The 25,997-nt window shown below is 32.3% G+C and overlaps 1 protein-coding gene across 3 annotated transcripts in view; it reads right to left on the bottom strand.

Annotated features, from left to right (window-relative positions):
- LOC145296668 (F-BAR domain only protein 2-like) overlaps window positions 1-25,997 on the bottom strand; it is a 218,725-nt gene that overhangs the window by 69,315 nt on the left and 123,413 nt on the right. The window contains exons 11-12 of one of the 3 annotated variants that reach the window (XM_080142609.1): window positions 16,974-17,093; window positions 9,500-9,586 (exon numbers count right to left, since the gene is read on the bottom strand). In XM_080142609.1, the coding sequence (XP_079998735.1) occupies window positions 9,500-9,586; window positions 16,974-17,093 (207 nt within the window). Of the gene's footprint in view, window positions 1-3,362; window positions 3,396-9,499; window positions 9,587-16,973; window positions 17,094-25,997 lie in introns of all 3 variants that reach the window. The other 2 variants (XM_080142610.1, XM_080142611.1) reach the window with 2 other exon arrangements.

Genomic DNA, 25,997 nt, shown 5'->3' on the forward strand with positions numbered 1-25,997 from the left:
GATTTTTCTCTCCATAGCATTCATTTATATCTCATAAAATAAATAGTTCTTGTCAAAAATTCTCCCATATTAAAAGAAAAATCTTCATGATGTATTATGTACTCGTGACAGAACGAAAATATATTCCAAAAATCACATAGATTGATCAAGTAGTGTTACTTTTAAATAAGAAAATCATTTTAAGTGATTAATGTACATTACAACAAAAATCTTGCAAATTTGAATTGTTGTTTAGTTATCTCACTTGTTTCTTGAGATTGTTTTCAAGTAAGACAGTCGCTTCTCTCTTACTCATAAAATTTAATTTTCTTAGATAAAAATAAAATTACTTGATCAATTTATATGATTTTTGGAATATGATATTTTTGTTTCATCATGGATACATACATCATATAGAATGTTCTTTATTTTTATTTTTAATATGGTGGAATTCTGGACAAAAATCCGTAATTCAATAACTTTAATAAAGGTTTTATCAGTGGGTACATCACTCAAAAAATTGTACATATTTTTTTTTTTTTTTAAATCATGAAAAATAGCAATGTCACATCAAATAACAAAAAAATATCACACAAAACCAATCCAAAAATCACAAAAATGTACTTTATTTTTCTAGTGATTTACCCTGATAACTTTGCTTTTGCTTTTAGAAAAAAAAAATGTGTATATGCTGCAATAAAAACCCAAAAAGAGATTTAAAAAAAAAAAAAAAAAAAAAAAAAGAGATAAAAAAAAAAAAGATCAAAGCAATGGATAAAAGAGAAAAAAAAATGATTCTTTTTTTTCTTTTTTTCTTTTTTTTTTTCAAATGAAAAAAACTAAAGATAAAAATGAATGATTTCAGAAAATGAGGGAAAAACATGAGTAAAAAAAATCAAATTCAAAACAATTGTGTTTAAAAAAAAAATGTTCATGAATTCCAGAAGTGTGATATTAAAAAAGAAAAAATGGTTTAACGTTACAAATGTTTGACAATGTTTTAACGGACCAGATATATCATCAGAAAAGTAGCATTTTAAAGATCACCTAGAAACTCTATAGTTTATAATAAAAAAATTTAAATAAAACATATCCTATCATAATAATATTAAAATAGGAAGAAACTTATTCTTTTGTAAACAGCAATACGGCCCATATTGTTAATTTTTGTTTCTTCTTTTTAAGCAGTTGAAATGAGAAACTAATTTTTACCTATACCGACAGGTGAAGATAAAAATGTTATAATTTAGCGGAGTGAAAGAATTGGACTTCACCACAAGTTTGTCTTTTACATGGTGACTATCATCACACACACACTCCCAAAAGTGTTATATATGGAATCTCTAATAAAATCCACAATAATTAAACGATTTTTTTTATATATAAAAATCGCTCAAGATATGAAGCCACTTAATATGAGGAGCTAAAAAAAATAAATAAAAAAATATCATCTTAAAGTAAAAAGAACAAAAAAACTAGCCAATGATATGTGTTACATCCAGAAAACAGTAATTCTTCTCCCTTTGTAAGAAACATCGCTCGTAGTATGTAAAGAAATAAGGGAAATCACGCTGCCGCTGCTAAAAGCAAAACCATGGTCCAATATTCATTCTTCAGTCTACCTCTGATCTGTCCAAGTTTTAGTTATGATTGCCTGTATCACAGCTCTTTGATGTGACTAGAAATGGGCGGATGATTACAAACTGATACAAAACTTGATCACCTTATCTGCAGTTAAAAAACGTTATCATTGTGCTATCAGCCATTGCCATGTGTAAGGGAAATCTACAAATAATATATTTAACATTATTTTAATGACCAACATAGAAAAAATGTACTAATTATTTGATGTTAAAGTTTTTTTGGGTTTTTTTTTGGGGGGGGGGGGTTAAGGGAGAAATTTTCAAGTCTAATATTTTTTTTATGTTTTTAAAAAAAAAATCTATTTTTATGACGTTTGTTGCAATATTTTTGACTCATAATTGGGGGGTGGGGGATATGGTCCATCAGAGTTATGAGATTCTATTTATAAACGCTGCTAGGAACTGACAAACCAAATTAATTCATATTCTGCTATCAACCAATCAGAAACCAGAATTGCTCCATGAAAATTAAACCTATTTTAGCTACCTTGCACATATTTTTTTTTTCATGTCAGCATGAGAAGGATCGATATAAAATATGCTCAATATACATCAGAAAATGTTTAAATCTTAAAGAGAAATTTGTGTAAAATATAGTGGCATCTGCGGTAAGCCAAAATATAAATAAACTGATGAACAACAACAAAATTTTTAAAAAACAATTCAGACACCAATGAAAGATAAATAATACAGTGTAAATTACACAGGTGCAGATAGATTTGGAAAAATTCTGCTTAGAAATGAAACACTGCAGTTTTAACGTGAGATCAATTACCTATGAAAGCTTCCACTCGTACAATTAGTCAATTTTGATCAATGTTATGACACTTAAGTTTTCGATTATGAAAACTGAAACAATTGCTATTCAAAATATTTTGATTAAAGAAAAATGGAAAAATTACTTGTGATCATTTACTTAAAATTCATAGCAATTAATATTTGCAGAGCAGAGTAGATTTTTATACCTTTTTTTTTCATCTTATTACCAACTGCTGAACCTAACTGATACACCATTCAACCCATTAATAAGTGGAATATGTTAGTTATCTGTATAATTTTGTTCATTTTTATCATATACTTTTCAATAATGTCCTTTTCTTCTATTTTATTTCAATAAATCACTTCACAATAGAAATACTAAAGAACAATAAAAGTGAAGGAACTGAGTTGCCTTGTCACCGCTTCCAGTAACACTATGCTGGAAGTTAGGAAGTATGTTAGCTGACTATAACCAAAAAAGTATTTTTAATCACATTTTTGTCTTTTCAACATATTTTCAATATATTTCCATTTCTTTTTCATTCTAATAACGTAATACTTTTATATGTGAAAAAATTCTATTTAAAATCGCACATAAATTTAATAATTAAAATTAAATACATAACAAATTAATTACTAACTATTGATGCTGGTCCAGGGGTGACATCCTAGCAAACTTAGTCAAAGGTGACTTTGTAACTGGGTTTAAATCCCTGGCCCAGCAGTAATTATCACTTCTTGCACTGATGATTACAAAAGCACAAAACACTAGTGTTTGTAGGTATAAAAATAATATTTATAATATATATAAGTGTATAAACAGAAAAGTTATTGGATATGTTAATCTACAATGGTTAAATTAGTAGTAGTAGTAGTAATACTAGTAGTATTGGAATGTTAAGTATTAGGATTACTATTAACGAGGATTTACTACTATAATTGATTAGTCTTCGGAATTTCTTTGTCTTTTTATTTACTCACATATAGCCATCGTTGCATGTGTACGCCTGCTTTCTACATGGGCAAAAAACAAAAAACAACCTTTAAGAATCAGTTTCTTGACGGAAAATAGACACATTTTGTCGCAATGCCAAAAGGAGCATAAAGACTACCGTTCAACAGCACCAAGATGAAATGACCTAATTATTTTATTTGAACTATTTAATTCATGGGGGTAGTTTGCTTTCATCCCATCAACCATAATGGGGGAGAAGGCTTAACTAATTCATAATTGTCTTCTTAGTATTATACATACTGAGGATCAAACCATCAACCTTCAGAAGACTGTCATTTAAAACTGATTATTATTTAGCGCTTTCTATCATGGGTAACAAAACAAGAGCAAGTTACCCCCCCCCCCATGAATTAAATAACAGGTTCTATTCTGAAATTCCATACAGATTGTCAAGTTCAAGATGCACCTGACCAAGGACGGATATTACATTGGCTGAAACATTGTAGGAATAACATGTAAGATGAGAACAGTAGTTCAAATAATACAAATTATCAGTCTTCATCTCAAAAAAAATTCAGAAACGTAACCAACTCTTATTTTAGATCGAACTTGCTCATTTTAGTTAAATCAGATTTGGAAATTTTTTTTTTTTTTGTCTTTACATTGAAGTGCTTTTTTTAAAGTTAATTTTTTTTAAATTGACGTGAACACTAGGAAATTAAAAATTGAATATGAACAGGTAAAATTATAGAGGAATAAAAGGCAAATTAAATGAGGTTGTTTAAACAGTTACATTTAATTTGGCTTAAATTTGCAGTTTTTGGCCCCACTAAATAAATATATATATATATATATATATATATATATATATATATATATATATAACCGGCATTGCTCGGTTGACGTAGCCCCACCCTCGTAAAAAATTAAAGTACCGTTGTTGTTGTTGTTGTTGGTGACCAACTGCCAACCTCCTCATGTTAAGAACAGCTTTCAAAATAGACAACCCCAACTGCTTGATGTTAAGAATGGATTTTGGAATAGACCCCCACAACCATTGAAAAGAACTTGTCTTTGCCAGATTTAAATGAGATTTTCATAATCAGCATAGTCGAAAACCTATAAAGTAGTCATGTTAAAGAAAATTGTGGCGGTGGAACTAATGTAAAAATTATCACAAGTGAATATGGCAGAAATGGTTGTCGTAAGCTACATAAGATAGTGGCTATCAGGGTAAATGAATTGAATTTATATGTGGCATCTGTTGTTGCAAACCTATGGTACTTTGGTCCAGAGGGGAATTTCTGCAATCAAAATATTATGCGTGTGTGTGTTGATGGTGTGTTGCTTATTTGAACTATGTAAGTTGTTCAAAATAATGTTTTTCCTATGTTTTTTTAAGAAATTTATCTGATGTGTTAGCCACTAAAAATGCAACAGACATAATTTTGTTGACTTGTTAGTTGCAAACAAAATAAAATTGTAATAATTTTCCTTTTGAGATGTAATAAACTACCAACTGAGGAGACTTGATTTGAAAATTTTGAAAGATATTATATTAGACTAAATTGTAGAAGAAAATTGTTGTCTTTGTTTTGGACTTTGTAGAACATGATTGGGTTTTGCAGAGGGAAAGGAAAAAAACATCAATGTTTTGCGCATTTTTGATCAGGTAGCCAGTATCTTCAGACAGCCTGTTCTGGTAGCACCATATGCCCTAAAAGGTTATATCACCCTGGGCCAAAGTGGACTCATTAAGGACAACTCCACACTTTTCATAGCCTCTAAATAGGGCCTGCATTAGATATCTTTTAAAATCATGTCTAGACCCTCAAAATTGGGTAAAACTACAGAATTGTTAACACTCAATAACGCATAACTCTTTTCTAAAGAAAAACACATAATTTATATTTAGCACATTAGAAAGAAATTCTCTAATGAGCAGAGTTTTAACGTTTATAAAACATCCATTTCACTTTTACTTCTATAAAATCGGTCTTGTTGCCAATCGATATTTAACGACGAACACAAGATGCCTACATTTGTTAGCCACAATTGAACAACAATTGTCAAGGAGAGATTCTGGACAAGAAAAAGGTCTATGTGAACAAATACTCACTTTGCGTCTAGCAAAACACCAAAGAATGGTTACTTGTCAATTGCATGAAGTAAAATAAATATTTGGTGAAAATAAACAGCTAAATTTGACAAACATGATCAGCAAAAGTTATTACATTTAAACGTAATTTCAACACAAATGCATTTTAACTTACAAGAAATATTTTTTGTTTCTATTTTTGGAAGAGTGATACTAGCAAAAAGTGAAGACAATCCAAAATAAGTTTTTCTTTCTAAATATTGTAAAATGACTGTTACAATTCTTAAGACATTTCAAAAAAAAAAAAAAAAAAGTTATGCAAAAATACATTCCATCCATTTCATAATATTCTAAACTGAATGTCATATTTTATTTATGCATTCTAAATTATTTATTTTTAAAAAAATTATTTGTGAATATAAAATGTTACATTTGTAAAAAAAAACTTTTAAATAATTTTTTAAGTATTATTGCTAAATTTTAATTAAAAAAAAAAAAAAAAAATCACCAGAAATGGGTAGTAACTTCTATTTAAATATATATATAAAAAAAACATTAAAAATATTCCTATTTGACTATTGATTTTATTTATTTATTTTTTTTTACAATTTTAAATAAATTCAATGTTTTTTATTGTGTTACTTTATTACATTAGTGAACTTCTTTTGAATTACAAGTTTGATAAGAAAACAAAAACATTAATTTTGGATTTTCTTCCCTCTCCGCTAGTATCATTCTTCCAAAAATGAAAGCAAAAAATACTTCCAGCGAGTTAAAGTTCGCTTGTGCCATAACTTCTCTTTATGATTGTTAGATCTATTTTATCATGCTGCAAAGTAACAATACAATTCGGTAATCTGGTGGCACATCACAATACAAAATCACAGTTGGTGAATACCACTGCTCTAAACGCTTTATCGTGGAATAGCATCAATTTTTAAAACCTCAACATTTTACTTCAACCAACACTTCTGGAACCATAGAGTACAGCAAACATGAGAATTCCACAAAAGAAATTCTTAGAACCAAAATTAATGTTCCTAGGTAAGTTTAACTTAACCAACTGACTTTTTATATTGCACTTCAGTTGGTCTCAAGAATATTTCCCGTCAATCATACCACATAATTCATTACACCTAAGAATTACATCTACACTTCATGAACACTTAGTTTTTAAATCTAATTTTTTTTTTTAAATTTAATGTACACAAGAAACCTTAGATCAAACAGAAGTAGAAAAATAATTTTTTATTAAAAAAAATTTCATTTTCCCCCACTGCTTGCAAGTACTTTTATTAGTTTAATTTTTACAAATACTCAATACTTTATGTGGTTTCATTTTTTTTTTTTTTGTTTCACAAGCTACCATACGAGAATCATATTAACTAGTAGAACCCATAGAAATTCCATGGTAGTTGAAAATTTAAAACAAAACATTAAGAATTAAATAAATAAAAATTAATACAAATACCGACGAATTTAAAACAATTTTTTAGCAAATTCTGTAACCTTTTAAAGCTAAAAAGAATTGATTTAAAAAGGTTTTAGATTTTTTTCAATGAAATACATTGTTTTGTTTTTTCTGAATAATGTTTTTTATAATTTATAAAGGAACAGATGTCAATTCACTTGCATATTTTTTCAATATTTAAAACAAACTATAATAAAATAAAAAAAATTAGTCTTCATTCAACATAACTTTTTGTTTATTTATCGCCAAAAATAGCCAATTCAAAACCATAAACAGACAAAAAAAAAAAAAAGACAACCATTTTTTTTTTTTTTTAATTTTTGAAGAGGAAATGGTTTTAATGATTTTTAACTGATAAAGAGTGGCTATAAAGGGAAGGTGTAATTCGTTTCTCATTAATTAATGTTTGCGATGATTTTTTTTGTGATACTGAACGTATCGACAAGTAAATTAATATTTAGATAATTCCATTTCTAACAAACATCTGTTCTCAGAAGATAAAAATATATCTATAAATTCACTAATAATTTTTTGCTTTAATAGAAATATTTTCAATATTTCAATTGCATATTTTCGGAAATCAAACTCTGCATTTCATGTGCTTTTGAGAGAACCCTCCTTGTGTCAAATGTACCTACCGTCTATTTGTTTTTGTTTTTATGGAAAATGCTCCAGACAAGGCATGAAACCATGTGATGTAAGAATTAAATTTTTTTTTTTTTTTTCTAATAAAAGAAACTACTCCAAGATCAAAACCTAGCCAACAATGAGTATTAGATTCAGGCCCAAAAAAACAACAATTCTTCCCCCTTTGTCAGAAACATTATGGAATATGAGAACTAAAGGAAAAAATAAAAGTGAGAGTTACGATGCCGCTGAAAGTAAACCTAAGGTTGTTAGAGTTTTGCGTTTGCACCACAACGCATACCCCCCCCCATGTTCTCATACAACGACAGTATCTTAACCGAAGTTGTAACAGTTGCATTTCAACATTGGAAAATAAAACACTGATAAAAAAATTGTGCTGTTTGTCATTTTCTTGTATAAGAGACAACGGATAAGGAATTATGAGACACCTTCGTCCAAAGATTTTATTTAATGATATTAAAATATTTACTTTATAGCAATTACATTAAAAGATTTCAAAAAACATTTTAAACAAATAAAGTTAAAATTTGTAGTAACGTTGGTTTTGTAACACAATGAAGGAGTTTGAAGATTCGTTGCATTTATCCTAACGATTAACGTGATAAAATAATGATTAGCGTGATAAAATAACAAAAATAAAGATTTATGTGATAAAGTTAACTTCACTTTGATAACTTGGAAAATATACTAACACTGTAGTCATCACATCATTTGCCTGACATGATAATTTTACTGGAATGATGATATGTAGTAGCTCAAAAATTGTATTTTTTTTTTCTCTCAAGGCCACTTGAGAATAAGAGTTAATGAATGTACGGTGGTAGTGTAGTAATCGCTAATGGTGTAAGTTGGGTAGAATTTGATTATTTAAGGGGACGGTTCAACAAGAACTTGTTTACATTGGACTTGAAAGCTATGATATTGTAGTCGGCCAGGAAGCAGGCCAACAGAACAGTCTTCTACAAGTGGGCAGCTCTAGGAAAGAAGCTTTGTTCATGGAATCTGCGTTTAGATTTAAGCACAGATAGAGAGTGGGGGAAATCGTTGATAGTGGTTGTAGCTAATCGAATGTTTTTTGTGAAAGTCCAGCAAGAGAAGACCATAGATTGGAGCTCAGATGATCACTTGCCATGAAAATAATGATAGAACAGAGACAGGCTCGCAACATCTCTTCTGTGGTAAAGAGGTTGCAGGGAAGAGAAAAGGGCATCACCTACTAGGTTTGTGACATGCTGAACATATTGACATTAAAATCAATTTAATATTACATATGAAATAGAAATAAAAAAATTTTTTAATTAGTTGACATACTGGCATATTTGCAATTTCAAAAATACTGATGAACGCGTTAACACTAATCTACATCAGAATATTACAAAAGTAATAAAATAAAAAAGAAAAGACTTGACATTGAAAGAAAAAAGTGAAAACGTGTAGAGAAGATGAAGGGTAGTAATGGGGGAGTGGTTAGATTAAGATGAGTAAAGAGGAGAATTATCAAAGATACACCATTAAGACATTTTTTTTTTATTATTAGTTTCAAAAAGATTACCAAAACAAAAATCTACAAATGTACCAAGCTGTACTAAAATCACAATTGCCACCACCTAAACCACCACCATTAGTATTACTACTGCTTCTACATGAAATGGTCATCAACATACAATAAGGCATGCAAATGTAGTAGGAGTAGTAATAGTTATAAGCAAAGAAGACAAAAAAAAAACAATGAATAATACATATATATATATAATACATATATATGCATGAAAATAATTCATTTTTTATTTAGAAAAAAAAAGAGAAGGAAGAAAAAAACACAAAAAAAAAACACAAAGAAAAAAAAACAAAGAAAGAAAATAAAACGCAAACAAAAAAAAGCTGAGAGTCACCCAGAGCAACAAACTGGAGACATTGTGTTGGAAAAGTAATATTATTTGTATTACATGTTCGAGACACTCTCAACTTGACACTGCGACTCAGGGGTCCCGGCTGGGCCTCAGCTAACACAGGACTTGGACTCCCGCTGGAGTCTGCAAAGTAATGGTACTTACATCTCACTCAACTAAGCAACAAGCACAGCAAAGAGTCACCAATTTACAAAGACATTTTTTTTTTAAAGTTATAACAGAAATTAGAATACATGTGTGCGTATATATATATATATATATATATATATATATATATACATATATATACTGACAACTGCTGCTGCTGTTAAAAAAAGTTCAATTTGAAAAGATTTTCTAATTTACAAATAATAGATCGGCACATACATATCAGCAAATATCATACAAAAGGATTATTTGGATTATTCAGCCGACTGCACTCATCTAGAATGTTATTTTATTTACCTCCTCTATAAAAGGTTAGTGTGGGTTTGATGAAAGTGTTTCTATGAAATGAACTGGATTTGAACTTAGCACACTCAGGTGTTCAGTCCATGTCGCTAACTACTTAGCTTCCTTCTTGGATGTTATTCTCACGTTTTTGGCTGATGTAACCACAGACATTCTTCAGGTGCGTTTTGTCAAACTGTAGACAAAACGTTGTGAGAATAATAACATCTAAAATGAGAACAGTAGTTTAAATAATACAAATTATCAATCCTCATCTCAAAAATTTGTAAACATCATATAAGGATTCTAAAGACATGGGTTTTATTTATATGGCATATCAACCCTTTTATGAACCATCTAAAAAGCAAAACATAATATCTATTGTTAGTTATTAAAGAGTGATCTACATGAAGCTAAAACTTCTTACTTTGCTTGTCATCGTGCACACTTCAGCTGTACATGAACTTTTACGATGGTGGGAGGAAAAATGAATGCCATGAATAATGGATGAATGATAACAGAAGTGGTGAGAGGAATGGAATGATGTAAATAATTAAAGAGAAAGAACAAGGAGGGAGAGAGGAGAAGAGGGAGGGAGAGAGTTTATTATGACATCACAATGTATCCTGAAATCTTTTAAACTTCAATGTTCAACAAAATCAAAAAAATTCAAAATGCCGCCTTCTTCCTTTGATCTTGCTATTTAGGGTGCTTGAGTGTCTTGGACTCCAACACCGTACAATGTCTCACACCATCATACAGTCTAGTTAAGTTGTATGAAACCATATCACTTTTTAAACCCTTCAGCCAGGTTTCTTTCAATCTACCATAAGTTATCAAGGTGTGGTGTGGGGTTAATACAAGAGGTGGCACGCTGTAAATGGCCAAACTACCTTATATGTAAAGCATTCGTATTCTCACTAATAACAAAATTCAGATGAAGCACAATTGATGGAATCCTTTCTTCTGGTTTGCAGTCACACATCATGCCAAAGCATAATGCAGATCAGAAGTGTTTGGGGCATATTTTTCACCGTCATGCACAATGGCAGAGTGAACACAGGCTGAAAAAATTTTGCCACAAATCTTGAAAGAAATGTAAAGATCAGCAAAGTTCCAGAAGCTACTTCCAATGCAACCCAACAGTGAGCAGTAATTGTGCGTTTGCAAACACCACCAGCATTCAACATGTCACCAAAGTATCACTTGGACAGACAATATCATGACATCCATGGTTCTGGTAAACTAACAACCGTCCGTTAAGACATCTACACTTTTTTATAAAAACATAGTTTGCAATTCTTTTCCCTATTGATTTTTTTTTCTTTTTTAATCTATTTATGCCTTGTTTTGTTTTTTGTTTTTATTTTCAGGGAGAAAGGGGGAAGGTAAATGGTAAGGTTTACAAAAAATAAATAAAATAACAACATGCCCATGTTATTTACTGAGAATATTTATTCTCAAATTCATAATGATCAGTGCATAATTATTTTTTTATGCACTCCCCTCTGTAGATAGGTGCATGCACACATATATATATATATATATATATATATATATATACACACACACACATGGTATAATCACGTTAGCACACCGCTTCTCGTCAGATCATCGAAGTTAAACAATATTGAGCCTGGCTAGAATCACATTGGTGACCATTTGGGAATTCTAGGCACTGTATGCACTCTCCGCTTATCTCGACATTGTTTTCAGTCATCCTGCACCTCCACTTGCCACTAGTATTTAACAACACTGAGTCAAGAGAGTTGTGGTTAGAGATTGCACTACTCTTGCCACAAAAATTTCACACACAGTGATACAGTGGGTATCCAAAGTCTGTCAAGATTGGAGGAAGCTACCATATATATATAAAATTTCTTTTCCATTTTAAAAATATCTCAATTATCACTCATCGCTTCTGTTTCTTTATTCGTCTTTAAAAAGTCGACCTCAGCAGAAGCGTCTTGATATCTTTCCATTTCTCCATTCTACACACAATTTATCTTTCTTTTTATAATAATATTTTGAACTCGTTTTTCCTTGTACCCATTTGTGAATTATTTCACAGAATTCTGCCTTTTGGATGGCATCGAACTATCTTCTAGTAACAGGATTTCTTTTGGATTTTTACTTCTGGATAACAAACTTTTACCAACTTTTCTTGGATTTTACCGTTATTGGATATTCTACTCTTCACCCGACCACGTGAAATCATTTTTCCTTTTTTCCCCATTCCCTCTGCTTCAATATTTTTTAAATTTTACCAAGTAAGCTCTATGACTTACTTGTAGTTTCATTAAATACTTTGCAAGCAAAATTCGATTCCACATTTTGCTAATTCCTACCCTTTGATGAGAAAGAAAGTATTTCTTTGGAAACTCCGCAGATTAAAGACAATCCACTTAATTTGTGTCTCCTTTTTGAAAATTAAATATGTTTTTAACTCTTCTTAAAGTGTTTTCACCAGGTTTTATTAATTCGTTGTTCTCTGTGTATGTTTGTGTGTGTATATATATATATATATATATATATATATATATATATATATATATACACACAAACACACATACACACACTTAACTTCATAAACAAAGATCTACATATTTGTTGTTTTATAGTTTTCGTAGTATATAGATATAACAAATACTGCCCCAATGGGTCACAGATGATTGAGCAGAGTGTAAAAATGACTGCAATACATTTGTTAGGATTCTACTTCCACTTACAAATTTTATATTTCATATCAATAACCATTGGGCGATTCTTCAGTATTCAGCCTTCCTTTATGAAAGAGGAAAATGCAGAAGCACGCCCTAATCTTGTTTGTCATAAAAAACTTAAACTTAAAATTGTCCAAAGTAGGAACGCATACATGAAAATGTCATTCCCCACCCCGCTTTTCTCAATTTCACTTCTGTAATCTGCTTCTTTTCCCCGCACCACCACCACTATCATCATCATGATTAAATATTACAGCAGCAGCAGCAATTGACTTAGTGGAAATTTTTGAAAACATGAAACTGAAAGATAAGAAATGTTAGGTCTCTTGAAATTTAAAGACATTCAGACTTGAGAAAAATGGATCGACAAAAACAGGGTCAAATTGTTGATAGGGGTTACATCAGTTGGAATTCGACTTGGTCAAAACAATGAAGAAAACATCACTGATTGGTTGGAGAGATCTGGAGCTGGGTAGAAAGGGGAGATAATTGACAAAAAAGAAGGTAATTACTATAGATGGCATACTACTAATGTAGCAAAACGGGGGTTGAGGGGGGGGGTCAGAAAAAATTCAAATTGTCAGGGAAAAGCAAGCAAATTTAAAAACAAGACCGTGTAAGGTGGAAGGGGGGAGGGTAGAGAAAAATTTGCTCAACAATAGCAATAAATTGGTATGACCAATTGCAGTATGGACATAAGAATGTGTATGCCAAGCAAGGATATATGATTTAAAAAGGTCAAAGTGCAAAAAAAAAAAAAAAAAAAAACAAGCAAAAGTATGATTAACATGGACACATGCATACAAAAAAAATATCAGCTTAAAATGTAGGACTTAGCAGTAACTGAAAAACAAGCCATTATTTACAAATGCCAAAATAGTTAACTAAAGTAATAATTTTCATCCAAATAAAATAAAAAGCTATTTTCTTTCCTCATTTTAAAAATACTTTTGTTTTTAAAGCTTTGACAAAAGAAAGTGTTGAATTAAAAAGAAAAACCAAAGTTGAAAACAGCAATAACTTCTTCAATCACACAAGTATGGGTGACGTTCAAAATGAGCTTCACGGGGAATCACATCAAGTTAGAAATATTTCAAGATAAATTAGAAAATCACAAAAATCAACAAATCACGATAGTTCAGGTAAAAATTGTAAAAAGATGAGCAGAGATTGAGGGAATCCAGTGCATGGGCACATCATGTTGATAATTTGTTAACAGCTTCAACGCAACACGTCAGACATACAAAAAAAAAAAAAAGAAGAAAAACTTTTTTTTTAAGTGTACTTTGAAAAAAGGAGAAAATATTAAATTGAGAAATGAAAAATAACCATAAAACAAGATTTTAAAATCTTAAAAGGAAACAAAAAAATTCACCCTCTATCTCTCTACATATATATATATATATATATATATATATATATATATATATATACATACATACATACACATGTGTATGTTATCTATATACACCCACAGTGTCTCAGATACACTCACTCTTTGACAGATGATTGCATATTTATTTTTCAGATGCAACCCTTCACAATGGCAAACACACAACCAAGTACATGTTTATGTAACATTTTTATCTATGCGTGCGTGTGTGTGAGAAAATGTTTGTGCATACATTTCTTTATTGTTTATAGATTAACCTTTTCAAGGTAAAACTCAATAATTGCTAACATAACAGATCATATGTAAATGAACAATACTAAGATAAATTCCAGTGACAAAGATTTTGCTAGTCACTTTTTTTTCAAATCTTAAACTTTGGTACATTTTGAAGGCCGTTTCACCTATAGACCTTACGATATGTTTCACCATGTACAAATCATCAGTGTGATTAAACATAACGAGGTTCAAAACCAGGAGCCCCCAATGGCTGATGTCCGATACTCTATCACTAACCACCAACTCTGCTAGTAGCAGGAAACGTGTATCACACTATATCAACACATACTAATTTCATTTGTGATAATTGAACACATTCAATTATGTTTGTGGAAAAGCGTTTACGTTAATGCAAGGTGGGAATCATTGTTCACTTCACCAATCCTTTCTGATGTCAATCTCTGTATGAAGATGGTTTCCTGTTTATCCTCGAATGCATTGGCCTGAACACAAAGCAAATGTTGTACAGCATTTCCCTTTACAAATAGCCAGCTGATAATAATGGAATCGATAACAAATCCAGGATGTAAAAGACCACAAGTAATCCAAATATGTTGTCCTTCTTGACAGATTTATATTTGAACCAGTCACTGTGGAGAAAAATGGAACAATTAGGCCAGACACACACAACATCCGCAACGGCTTTGATCTAGTAACCCTTTTGTTCAGGATTTCTTATAGATATTTTATGTACGTGATCTAATTGTTCTTGAACTACATGTCTTCAAGTTGAGCCGACTTCCAGAAAGACTTGTAGCAAGTAATTATGGAGGCAAAACATATTTCTCAATATCTCTGACCTTCACAAAACAAATCAAAATTTATAATTTTTGGCAATTTTTCTATTTGTTGTTGGAAAACAACAAATATGCATAAAAAAGAGCAGCAAGTAGTGCAATGTTTCTTTAGGAGTCACGTAAGCAATATATATATATATATATATATATATATATATATATATATATATATATATATATATATATAAAAATAAATATATATAAAAATATGATGTTTTGGGAGGAGGGGTTATTTACAATCTCTTCTTACCAACAGTGATTGACAACAAAAACCCATGAAGACAATCACTGGCATCAGTGACTGCCTTTACGATCAGCTCTCTAATATTATTTGAGAATGCTTTCAGTTTTTTTTTATTTTCACTGTGCCAAGCTAACAAGATATCTAAAACTTCCTGGTGTTCCAAATACAGGCTTTTTTTTAAATTTGGAGGTTGAAAAAGATTTTCATGAACCAATATTTAGATTTTTTATTCGATCAATTATATATTTATTGAATAAATTCTAGAGAACACAAACACACACATTAAAAGTAAAACTATTTATCTCCTATTTAAATAGTTTTAAACCGAAGCCAGTGTTTAATTAGTTCTAGCATTAATAAGTAGGGCTATGACAACAAAATATTCTTTTCATCGTTTGGACTCTCAGGTATATATCAGTTAATATTTTATGTTTTTATATAGAGTGATATGGTTCTCGGTTGATTAATTGAGTTTAACTGTTGGATATATACTTGAGAATCAAAACAATGAAAGAGTATGCTGTTGCCACAGCTCTATTAATAAGTCTATTAATAAGTCAAGATGCTGAAGTTGATCATAGATGCCATCCAGCTTGGGGTTTTCTGGATCATGCCTCCGATATTTTTTTTTTTTTTTTTTCAGTTTTCTCATTTTTTTTTTTTTTCTCTCTGTGTCTTTTTCTAACTTGTCCACCTTCTCTCCTGACAAGCACAATTTCTCTACGTCATCCTTTATATTAGCTTTCTTTCTCTACTTCTTCATTCATTTTTTTCAACTCCATTTTATTCATCCTCTCTTTCTCTCCCTTTTTTCCGTTTCCTCTTTTTATTAACACAAAAACCGTTGTAAATTTCTCTTTTTAAGTCAGATGCTAACCCGATTAGCTCTCCTCAATTGAAAATGCTCATAGAGGGTTAAAATAAATTTATGAGATTACGCTAAGTTTGTGTTGTATATTTTTTTTTGTCTCATATATATATAAGAAAAATAATGAACCAAAAAAAAAAAAATGTTTACTTAGAATCCTTTAGAGAGAAGAAAAAAGATAGGGAAGATAAGGATAACTTTAGAGAGGGAAAGAGACAAAAATCTCTAGCAAACAGCATGCTCCAGATGAATTGCTGATATTTATAATAGCTGTTATAGTAGTAATAGTAGTAGTATTATATGACATGCAACAGGAAGCATCAGATTAGTTGCACAAATGTGGAAGTTAGCCACACTGAAGCAACATTTTGCGCACACATCACATTTAATGAAGCAGAGAGGAGAGGGAGGAGAGAGAAGACAAGAAAAAAGAAAAAAAAAGAGAGGGAGGAAGGGGAGAGGGAGCAGTGCTCCTGCTGCTGCTGGTGATGTTAAATGAAAAGCCAAAAGAGAAAGAGAGACAAGATTAAAGAATGAGACATTGGAGTTATAACACTGACCAGAGAGAGAGGAAAAATGCAGATGAGAGACTGATGTAACCCTGTTGGAGAGATAAATGGAAACCATCTCTCTCGCAAGAGGTTAAGGGGTCAAGGGTTTCAATTTTTTTTTTTTTTTTTTTTAAGGAGGACATCATCAACAACAACAAATCGGTGAAAACTAAGAAAGAAAAAAAAACAAGTGTTAAAATAGATGAAGAAAAAAGAAATGTGAAGCTACCTTCTTTCTTTTGTCTTTTTTCTGTTTCTAGTGAACAATCTTTTTTGGTAACTGTTTCAGGAGACGAAGGACGAGGAATGGGCAGGCAGGACAAGTCAGGCTCGATAAATTCTTTGGGACCTACAAAAACAATATAAAAATATATCATACAAATTAAAAATATGAATAATCTAACAAACAAACCATAACAGGTAAACTGCTCTTTAGCCTTGGCATGTAATCACTTACAGATGGTTTCTCAATATAATTACTGGACAAAGATATGTACGGAGTTGAGCAGTTGTTAAGGAAGAAACTATTAGTCAAAGATTTTCCGACATCTAGGGAGGCTTTTACTGCTTATCAGGTTAGTTATGGGAATTTATCTTGAAGGTGTACAAGTGCCTTGGGTTGTCTGAGCACATACCATTAAAATACTTGTAAAACAGGCACTTCGGTGATGGAACAAAGGTTGGAGTTTGGTTGATAGTGCAGGACCTATTAGGTCGGAGACTTTTTAGGACCCTGTCTACAAGCAAAAGACTAATGGTAAATGCACCAGCCCAACAATATAGCCAACAATACTCCATGCATGGGCAAATGGTGGTTTTGTAGAAATATAGGATATTCTCAGGTGCAGGTAATTTTCTAGCATAGTAGAGAGAGCCCACCTTCTTCGCAGCAGCCTTGGCAATGCCATCGATGTATTTGTTCCAATTCACAGTATCTGTGAATGTTAAGCCGAGGAGTTTGAATGGAAAACTTTCAGGTAGCATATTATTAGTCGTGGCAATCAGTGGTTGAGAAGGTTTTTTGTACGCTTTCTTCTTAGAGATGGTTTCTCCATAAAAACACTGAACCTCCTTATCTCACTGAGTTAGTGTTAAGAGGGCACCTGGCTTATAAAAATCCTACGTCAACCAAAGAAATAACTTCCAAAGAAAATCTGTCAAATTTTCGGTTATGTAGCTAAATAATTCATTATTTTGTTGTTAGTCTAAACCTGCCTGACGAACAAAATTGCCTTACATGCTTATGTTCCCGTTTTAATGGAACGTTACAGTTAGTTTTATTATCATGAAAATATTGGGAACTAGGTGACTATTTTCTTCTTCACCTTCATTACAAACTAGCTTAATCAGATACGGCTAACTCAACAAAATGTCCAGTCTCTGACAAACGACTTTCCAACTCACACCAACAATTCACAATTTGAAACTTGGGTGTATTTTATGATGCACTCTTTAACCTTGACAGGCAATCATCTAAAGATGGTGCATCAATAAAAACACTGGTCTCCATCATCTCATCAAGTTAGCATTAAGGTCATCTGGTCTATAAAAATGTTGCTTCAACTCTTAAATAACTTTCAAAATCTAGAGTTGAAATTAAAGTTTGCTTTTGAACAGCCGAATACTGTTAAATGTTCCTGCAAAAAAAAAAAAGTTTTTTCTTCTTTAGCTCGCAACGTTCTCGGCACAAACAAAAAAACGACAATCCTTTTCTTTTCCTGTTTCAACGTTCGTAGAAAATCCACATTTCTTTCTTCCTACTGACATACGAATTAACCATACATTGAAATGACTCAGAGTCAAAAAAAGAATGTTCTCAGCAATAAAAGAAATACCGGCTTTTTATATTCGATTCAAATTCGGCCACGTCTTAATTTGCATATGTCACCTTTCTGTTTCCTATCGGTCGGGTTTCAAGTTGAGTATCGGTGACTTTTTAAAATATGCACATGCCACCCTTGGATGCTTGTTTCTATGACCGTTGTCACACAAAAAAAATCTGTTGCATTTCAGATTATGTAGTTTGAATAATTTATTTTAAAGACACCTTAAATTTTAGACATCTTCTAGAATAAAAATCATATAATTAATTTCGATTAAAATTAGAATAAGGATTCTATTTAGATTTTAAGCTTTGTAAGGGATAATAAAAGTGACGCAAAATTATTCTGGGAATTAATTTTATTTGTGCTAGGATTGATATTCTAATACACATGCATATATAATTCCAGTTTAATATTTTTCAGCGGTAAAGCAACCAATGAAATTTTAAACAAGGTTAATGCAAGAGTGCTCAATACCAAAGTAGGGCAAAATAGACTTTTCATTTGTTTTACATAAGCATTAATATGTCAGTACACATTCATAAGCAGGCTTCAATCAGCCAATTACAAGTAACTAAAGACCTCTTCAGGTGATATTGCTTAAATAAAAAGTTTAATCAAGTTTGTGTGTGTGTGTGTGTGTGTATATATATGCCAGATGTTAGACATTCAATTATTAGTTCAGTCACTCCAACAGAGATCTTTTTATTTAAGATTCTAACAGTTCCTTTGAGTGAAATTGTTTGTATTTCTCTTGCACTTGGTACACTAGGTATATTTACCAAGTATTTTTTTAAATTCTTTTTCACAAGTCCGACTGCTCCTATTATTACTAGAATGATTAAGATTCCAATTTCTTTTCATATACATAAGGTCTTGGTATTTCATTATCTTCTCCCTCGCAGCTCTGTTAAGGCCAGCATCATTAGGAAAATTCTACTTCAACTAAGGTTGCGATTTTCTTCCTCTAGTCTCATATCACTATATCAGGCTTAACAGCTCCATTTTCTAGATACGAATCTGTAGAAATTTCATAGTCATAATAGATGGTTGATGACTTATTTCCAACTGTTCTTTCTGCTATATGTTCCCAAGACTTGATGCTTTACTGGATATGCTATATTTTCCCAAGACTTGATGCTTTACTGGATATGCTATATTTTCCCAAGACTTGATGCTTTACTGGATATGCTATATTTTCCCAAGACTTGATGCTTTACTGGATATGCTATATTTTCCCAAGACTTGATACTTTACTGGATATGCTATATTTTCCCAAGACTTGATGCTTTACTGGATATGCTATATTTTCCCAAGACTTGCTGCTTTACTGGATATGCTATATTTTCCCAAGACTTGCTGCTTTACTGGATATGCTATATTTTCCCAAGACTTGATGCTTTACTGGATATGCTATATTTTCCCAAGACTTGATGCTTTACTGGATATGCTATATTTTCCCCAAGACTTGCTGCTTTACTGGATATGCTATATTTTCCCAGGACTTGCTGCTTTACTGGATATGCTATATTTTCCCAAGACTTGATGCTTAACTGGATATGCTATATTTTCCCAAGACTTGATGCTTTACTGGATATGCTATATTTTCCCAAGACTTGATGCTTTACTGGATATGCTATATTTTCCCAAGACTTGATGCTTTACTGGATATGCTATATTTTCCCAAGACTTGATGCTTTACTGGATATGCAATATTTTCCCAAGACTTGATGCTTTACTGGATATGCTATATTTTCCCAAGACTTGATGCTTTACTGGATATGCTATATTTTCCCAAGACTTGATGCTTTACTGGATATGCTATATTTTCCCAAGACTTGATGCTTTACTGGATATGCTATATTTTCCCAAGACTTGATGCTTTACTGGATATGCTATATTTTCCCAAGACTTGCTGCTTTACTGGATATGCTATATTTTCCCAAGACTTGATGCTTTACTGGATATGCTATATTTTCCCAGGACTTGCTGCTTTACTGGATATGCTATATTTTCCCAAGACTTGATGCTTTACTGGATATGCTATATTTTCCCAAGACTTGATGCTTTACTGGATATGCTATATTTTCCCAAGACTTGATGCTTTACTGGATATGCTATATTTTCCCAACACTTGCTGCTTTACTGGATATGCTATATTTTCCCAAGACTTGATGCTTTACTGGATATGCTATATTTTCCCAAGACTTGATGCTTTACTGGATATGCTATATTTTCCCAAGACTTGATGCTTTACTGGATATGCTATATTTTCCCAAGACTTGATGCTTTACTGGATATGCTATATTTTCCCAAGACTTGATGCTTTACTGGATATGCTATATTTTCCCAAGACTTGATGCTTTACTGGATATGCTATATTTTCCCAAGACTTGATGCTTTACTGGATATGCTATATTTTCCCAAGACTTGATGCTTTACTGGATATGCTATATTTTCCCAAGACTTGATGCTTTACTGGATATGCTATATTTTCCCAAGACTTGATGCTTTACTGGATATGCTATATTTTCCCAAGACTTGATGCTTTACTGGATATGCTATATTTTCCCAACACTTGCTGCTTTACTGGATATGCTATATTTTCCCAAGACTTGATGCTTTACTGGATATGCTATATTTTCCCAAGACTTGATGCTTTACTGGATATGCTATATTTTCCCAAGACTTGATGCTTTACTGGATATGCTATATTTTCCCAAGACTTGATGCTTTACTGGATATGCTATATTTTCCCAAGACTTGATGCTTTACTGGATATGCTATATTTTCCCCAAGACTTGCTGCTTTACTGGATATGCTATATTTTCCCAGGACTTGCTGCTTTACTGGATATGCTATATTTTCCCAAGACTTGATGCTTTACTGGATATGCTATATTTTCCCAAGACTTGATGCTTTACTGGATATGCTATATTTTCCCCAAGACTTGCTGCTTTACTGGATATGCTATATTTTCCCAAGACTTGATGCTTTACTGGATATGCTATATTTTCCCAAGACTTGATGCTTTACTGGATATGCTATATTTTCCCCAAGACTTGCTGCTTTACTGGATATGCTATATTTTCCCAGGACTTGCTGCTTTACTGGATATGCTATATTTTCCCAAGACTTGATGCTTTACTGGATATGCTATATTTTCCCAAGACTTGATGCTTTACTGGATATGCTATATTTTCCCAAGACTTGCTGCTTTACTGGATATGCTATATTTTCCCAAGACTTGCTGCTTTACTGGATATGCTATATTTTCCCAAGACTTGATGCTTTACTGGATATGCTATATTTTCCCAAGACTTGATGCTTTACTGGATATGCTATATTTTCCCAAGACTTGATGCTTTACTGGATATGCTATATTTTCCCAAGACTTGATGCTTTACTGGATATGCTATATTTTCCCAAGACTTGATGCTTTACTGGATATGCTATATTTTCCCAAGACTTGATGCTTTACTGGATATGCTATATTTTCCCAAGACTTGATGCTTTACTGGATATGCTATATTTTCCCAAGACTTGCTGCTTTACTGGATATGCTATATTTTCCCAAGACTTGCTGCTTTACTGGATATGCTATATTTTCCCAAGACTTGATGCTTTACTGGATATGCTATATTTTCCCAAGACTTGATGCTTTACTGGATATGCTATATTTTCCCAAGACTTGCTGCTTTACTGGATATGCTATATTTTCCCAAGACTTGATGCTTTACTGGATATGCTATATTTTCCCAAGACTTGATGCTTTACTGGATATGCTATATTTTCCCAAGACTTGATGCTTTACTGGATATGCTATATTTTCCCAAGACTTGCTGCTTTACTGGATATGCTATATTTTCCCAAGACTTGCTGCTTTACTGGATATGCTATATTTTCCCAAGACTTGATGCTTTACTGGATATGCTATATTTTCCCAAGACTTGATGCTTTACTGGATATGCTATATTTTCCCAAGACTTGATGCTTTACTGGATATGCTATATTTTCCCAAGACTTGATGCTTTACTGGATATGCTATATTTTCCCAAGACTTGATGCTTTACTGGATATGCTATATTTTCCCCAAGACTTGCTGCTTTACTGGATATGCTATATTTTCCCAAGACTTGATGCTTTACTGGATATGCTATATTTTCCCAAGACTTGCTGCTTTACTGGATATGCTATATTTTCCCAAGACTTGATGCTTTACTGGATATGCTATATTTTCCCAAGACTTGATGCTTTACTGGATATGCTATATTTTCCCCAAGACTTGCTGCTTTACTGGATATGCTATATTTTCCCAAGACTTGATGCTTTACTGGATATGCTATATTTTCCCAAGACTTGATGCTTTACTGGATATGCTATATTTTCCCAAGACTTGCTGCTTTACTGGATATGCTATATTTTCCCAAGACTTGCTGCTTTACTGGATATGCTATATTTTCCCAAGACTTGCTGCTTTACTGGATATGCTATATTTTCCCAAGACTTGATGCTTTACTGGATATGCTATATTTTCCCAAGACTTGATGCTTTACTGGATATGCTATATTTTCCCAAGACTTGCTGCTTTACTGGATATGCTATATTTTCCCAAGACTTGCTGCTTTACTGGATATGCTATATTTTCCCAAGACTTGATGCTTTACTGGATATGCTATATTTTCCCAAGACTTGCTGCTTTACTGGATATGCTATATTTTCCCAAGACTTGCTGCTTTACTGGATATGCTATATTTTCCCAAGACTTGATGCTTTACTGGATATGCTATATTTTCCCAAGACTTGATGCTTTACTGGATATGCTATATTTTCCCAAGACTTGCTGCTTTACTGGATATGCTATATTTTCCCAAGACTTGCTGCTTTACTGGATATGCTATATTTTCCCAAGACTTGATGCTTTACTGGATATGCTATATTTTCCCAAGACTTGATGCTTTACTGGATATGCTATATTTTCCCAAGACTTGCTGCTTTACTGGATATGCTATATTTTCCCAAGACTTGATGCTTTACTGGATATGCTATATTTTCCCAAGACTTGATGCTTTACTGGATATGCTATATTTTCCCAAGACTTGATGCTTTACTGGATATGCTATATTTTCCCAAGACTTGATGCTTTACTGGATATGCTATATTTTCCCAAGACTTGCTGCTTTACTGGATATGCTATATTTTCCCAAGACTTGCTGCTTTACTGGATATGCTATATTTTCCCAAGACTTGCTGCTTTACTGGATATGCTATATTTTCCCAAGACTTGCTGCTTTACTGGATATGCTATATTTTCCCAAGACTTGATGCTTTACTGGATATGCTATATTTTCCCAAGACTTGATGCTTTACTGGATATGCTATATTTTCCCAAGACTTGATGCTTTACTGGATATGCTATATTTTCCCAAGACTTGCTGCTTTACTGGATATGCTATATTTTCCCAAGACTTGATGCTTTACTGGATATGCTATATTTTCCCAAGACTTGATGCTTTACTGGATATGCTATATTTTCCCAAGACTTGCTGCTTTACTGGATATGCTATATTTTCCCAAGACTTGATGCTTTACTGGATATGCTATATTTTCCCAAGACTTGATGCTTTACTGGATATGCTATATTTTCCCAAGACTTGATGCTTTACTGGATATGCTATATTTTCCCAAGACTTGATGCTTTACTGGATATGCTATATTTTCCCAAGACTTGATGCTTTACTGGATATGCTATATTTTCCCAAGACTTGATGCTTTACTGGATATGCTATATTTTCCCAAGACTTGCTGCTTTACTGGATATGCTATATTTTCCCAAGACTTGATGCTTTACTGGATATGCTATATTTTCCCAAGACTTGATGCTTTACTGGATATGCTATATTTTCCCAAGACTTGATGCTTTACTGGATATGCTATATTTTCCCAAGACTTGATGCTTTACTGGATATGCTATATTTTCCCAAGACTTGATGCTTTACTGGATATGCTATATTTTCCCAAGACTTGATGCTTTACTGGATATGCTATATTTTCCCAAGACTTGATGCTTTACTGGATATGCTATATTTTCCCAAGACTTGATGCTTTACTGGATATGCTATATTTTCCCAAGACTTGATGCTTTACTGGATATGCTATATTTTCCCAAGACTTGATGCTTTACTGGATATGCTATATTTTCCCAAGACTTGCTGCTTTACTGGATATGCTATATTTTCCCAAGACTTGATGCTTTACTGGATATGCTATATTTTCCCAAGACTTGATGCTTTACTGGATATGCTATATTTTCCCAAGACTTGATGCTTTACTGGATATGCTATATTTTCCCAAGACTTGATGCTTTACTGGATATGCTATATTTTCCCAAGACTTGATGCTTTACTGGATATGCTATATTTTCCCAAGACTTGCTGCTTTACTGGATATGCTATATTTTCCCAAGACTTGATGCTTTACTGGATATGCTATATTTTCCCAAGACTTGATGCTTTACTGGATATGCTATATTTTCCCAAGACTTGATGCTTTACTGGATATGCTATATTTTCCCAAGACTTGATGCTTTACTGGATATGCTATATTTTCCCAAGACTTGATGCTTTACTGGATATGCTATATTTTCCCAAGACTTGATGCTATACTGGATATGCTATATTTTCCCAAGACTTGATGCTATACTGGATATGCTATATTTTCCCAAGACTTGATGCTTTACTGGATATGCTATATTTTCCCAAGACTTGATGCTTTACTGGATATGCTATATTTTCCCAAGACTTGATGCTTTACTGGATATGCTATATTTTCCCAAGACTTGATGCTATACTGGATATGCTATATTTTCCCAAGACTTGATGCTTTACTGGATATGCTATATTTTCCCAAGACTTGCTGCTTTACTGGATATGCTATATTTTCCCAAGACTTGATGCTTTACTGGATATGCTATATTTTCCCAAGACTTGATGCTTTACTGGATATGCTATATTTTCCCAAGACTTGCTGCTTTACTGGATATGCTATATTTTCCCAAGACTTGATGCTTTACTGGATATGCTATATTTTCCCAAGACTTGCTGCTTTACTGGATATGCTATATTTTCCCAAGACTTGATGCTTTACTGGATATGCTATATTTTCCCAAGACTTGATGCTTTACTGGATATGCTATATTTTCCCAAGACTTGCTGCTTTACTGGATATGCTATATTTTCCCAAGACTTGCTGCTTTACTGGATATGCTATATTTTCCCAAGACTTGATGCTTTACTGGATATGCTATATTTTCCCAAGACTTGATGCTTTACTGGATATGCTATATTTTCCCAAGACTTGATGCTTTACTGGATATGCTATATTTTCCCAAGACTTGCTGCTTTACTGGATATGCTATATTTTCCCAAGAC

The sequence above is a fragment of the Euprymna scolopes genome, chromosome 17 (genome assembly GCF_053919585.1).
Source record: "Euprymna scolopes isolate OS-2025 chromosome 17, ASM5391958v1, whole genome shotgun sequence".
Classification (NCBI taxonomy): Eukaryota; Metazoa; Mollusca; class Cephalopoda; order Sepiida; family Sepiolidae; genus Euprymna; species Euprymna scolopes.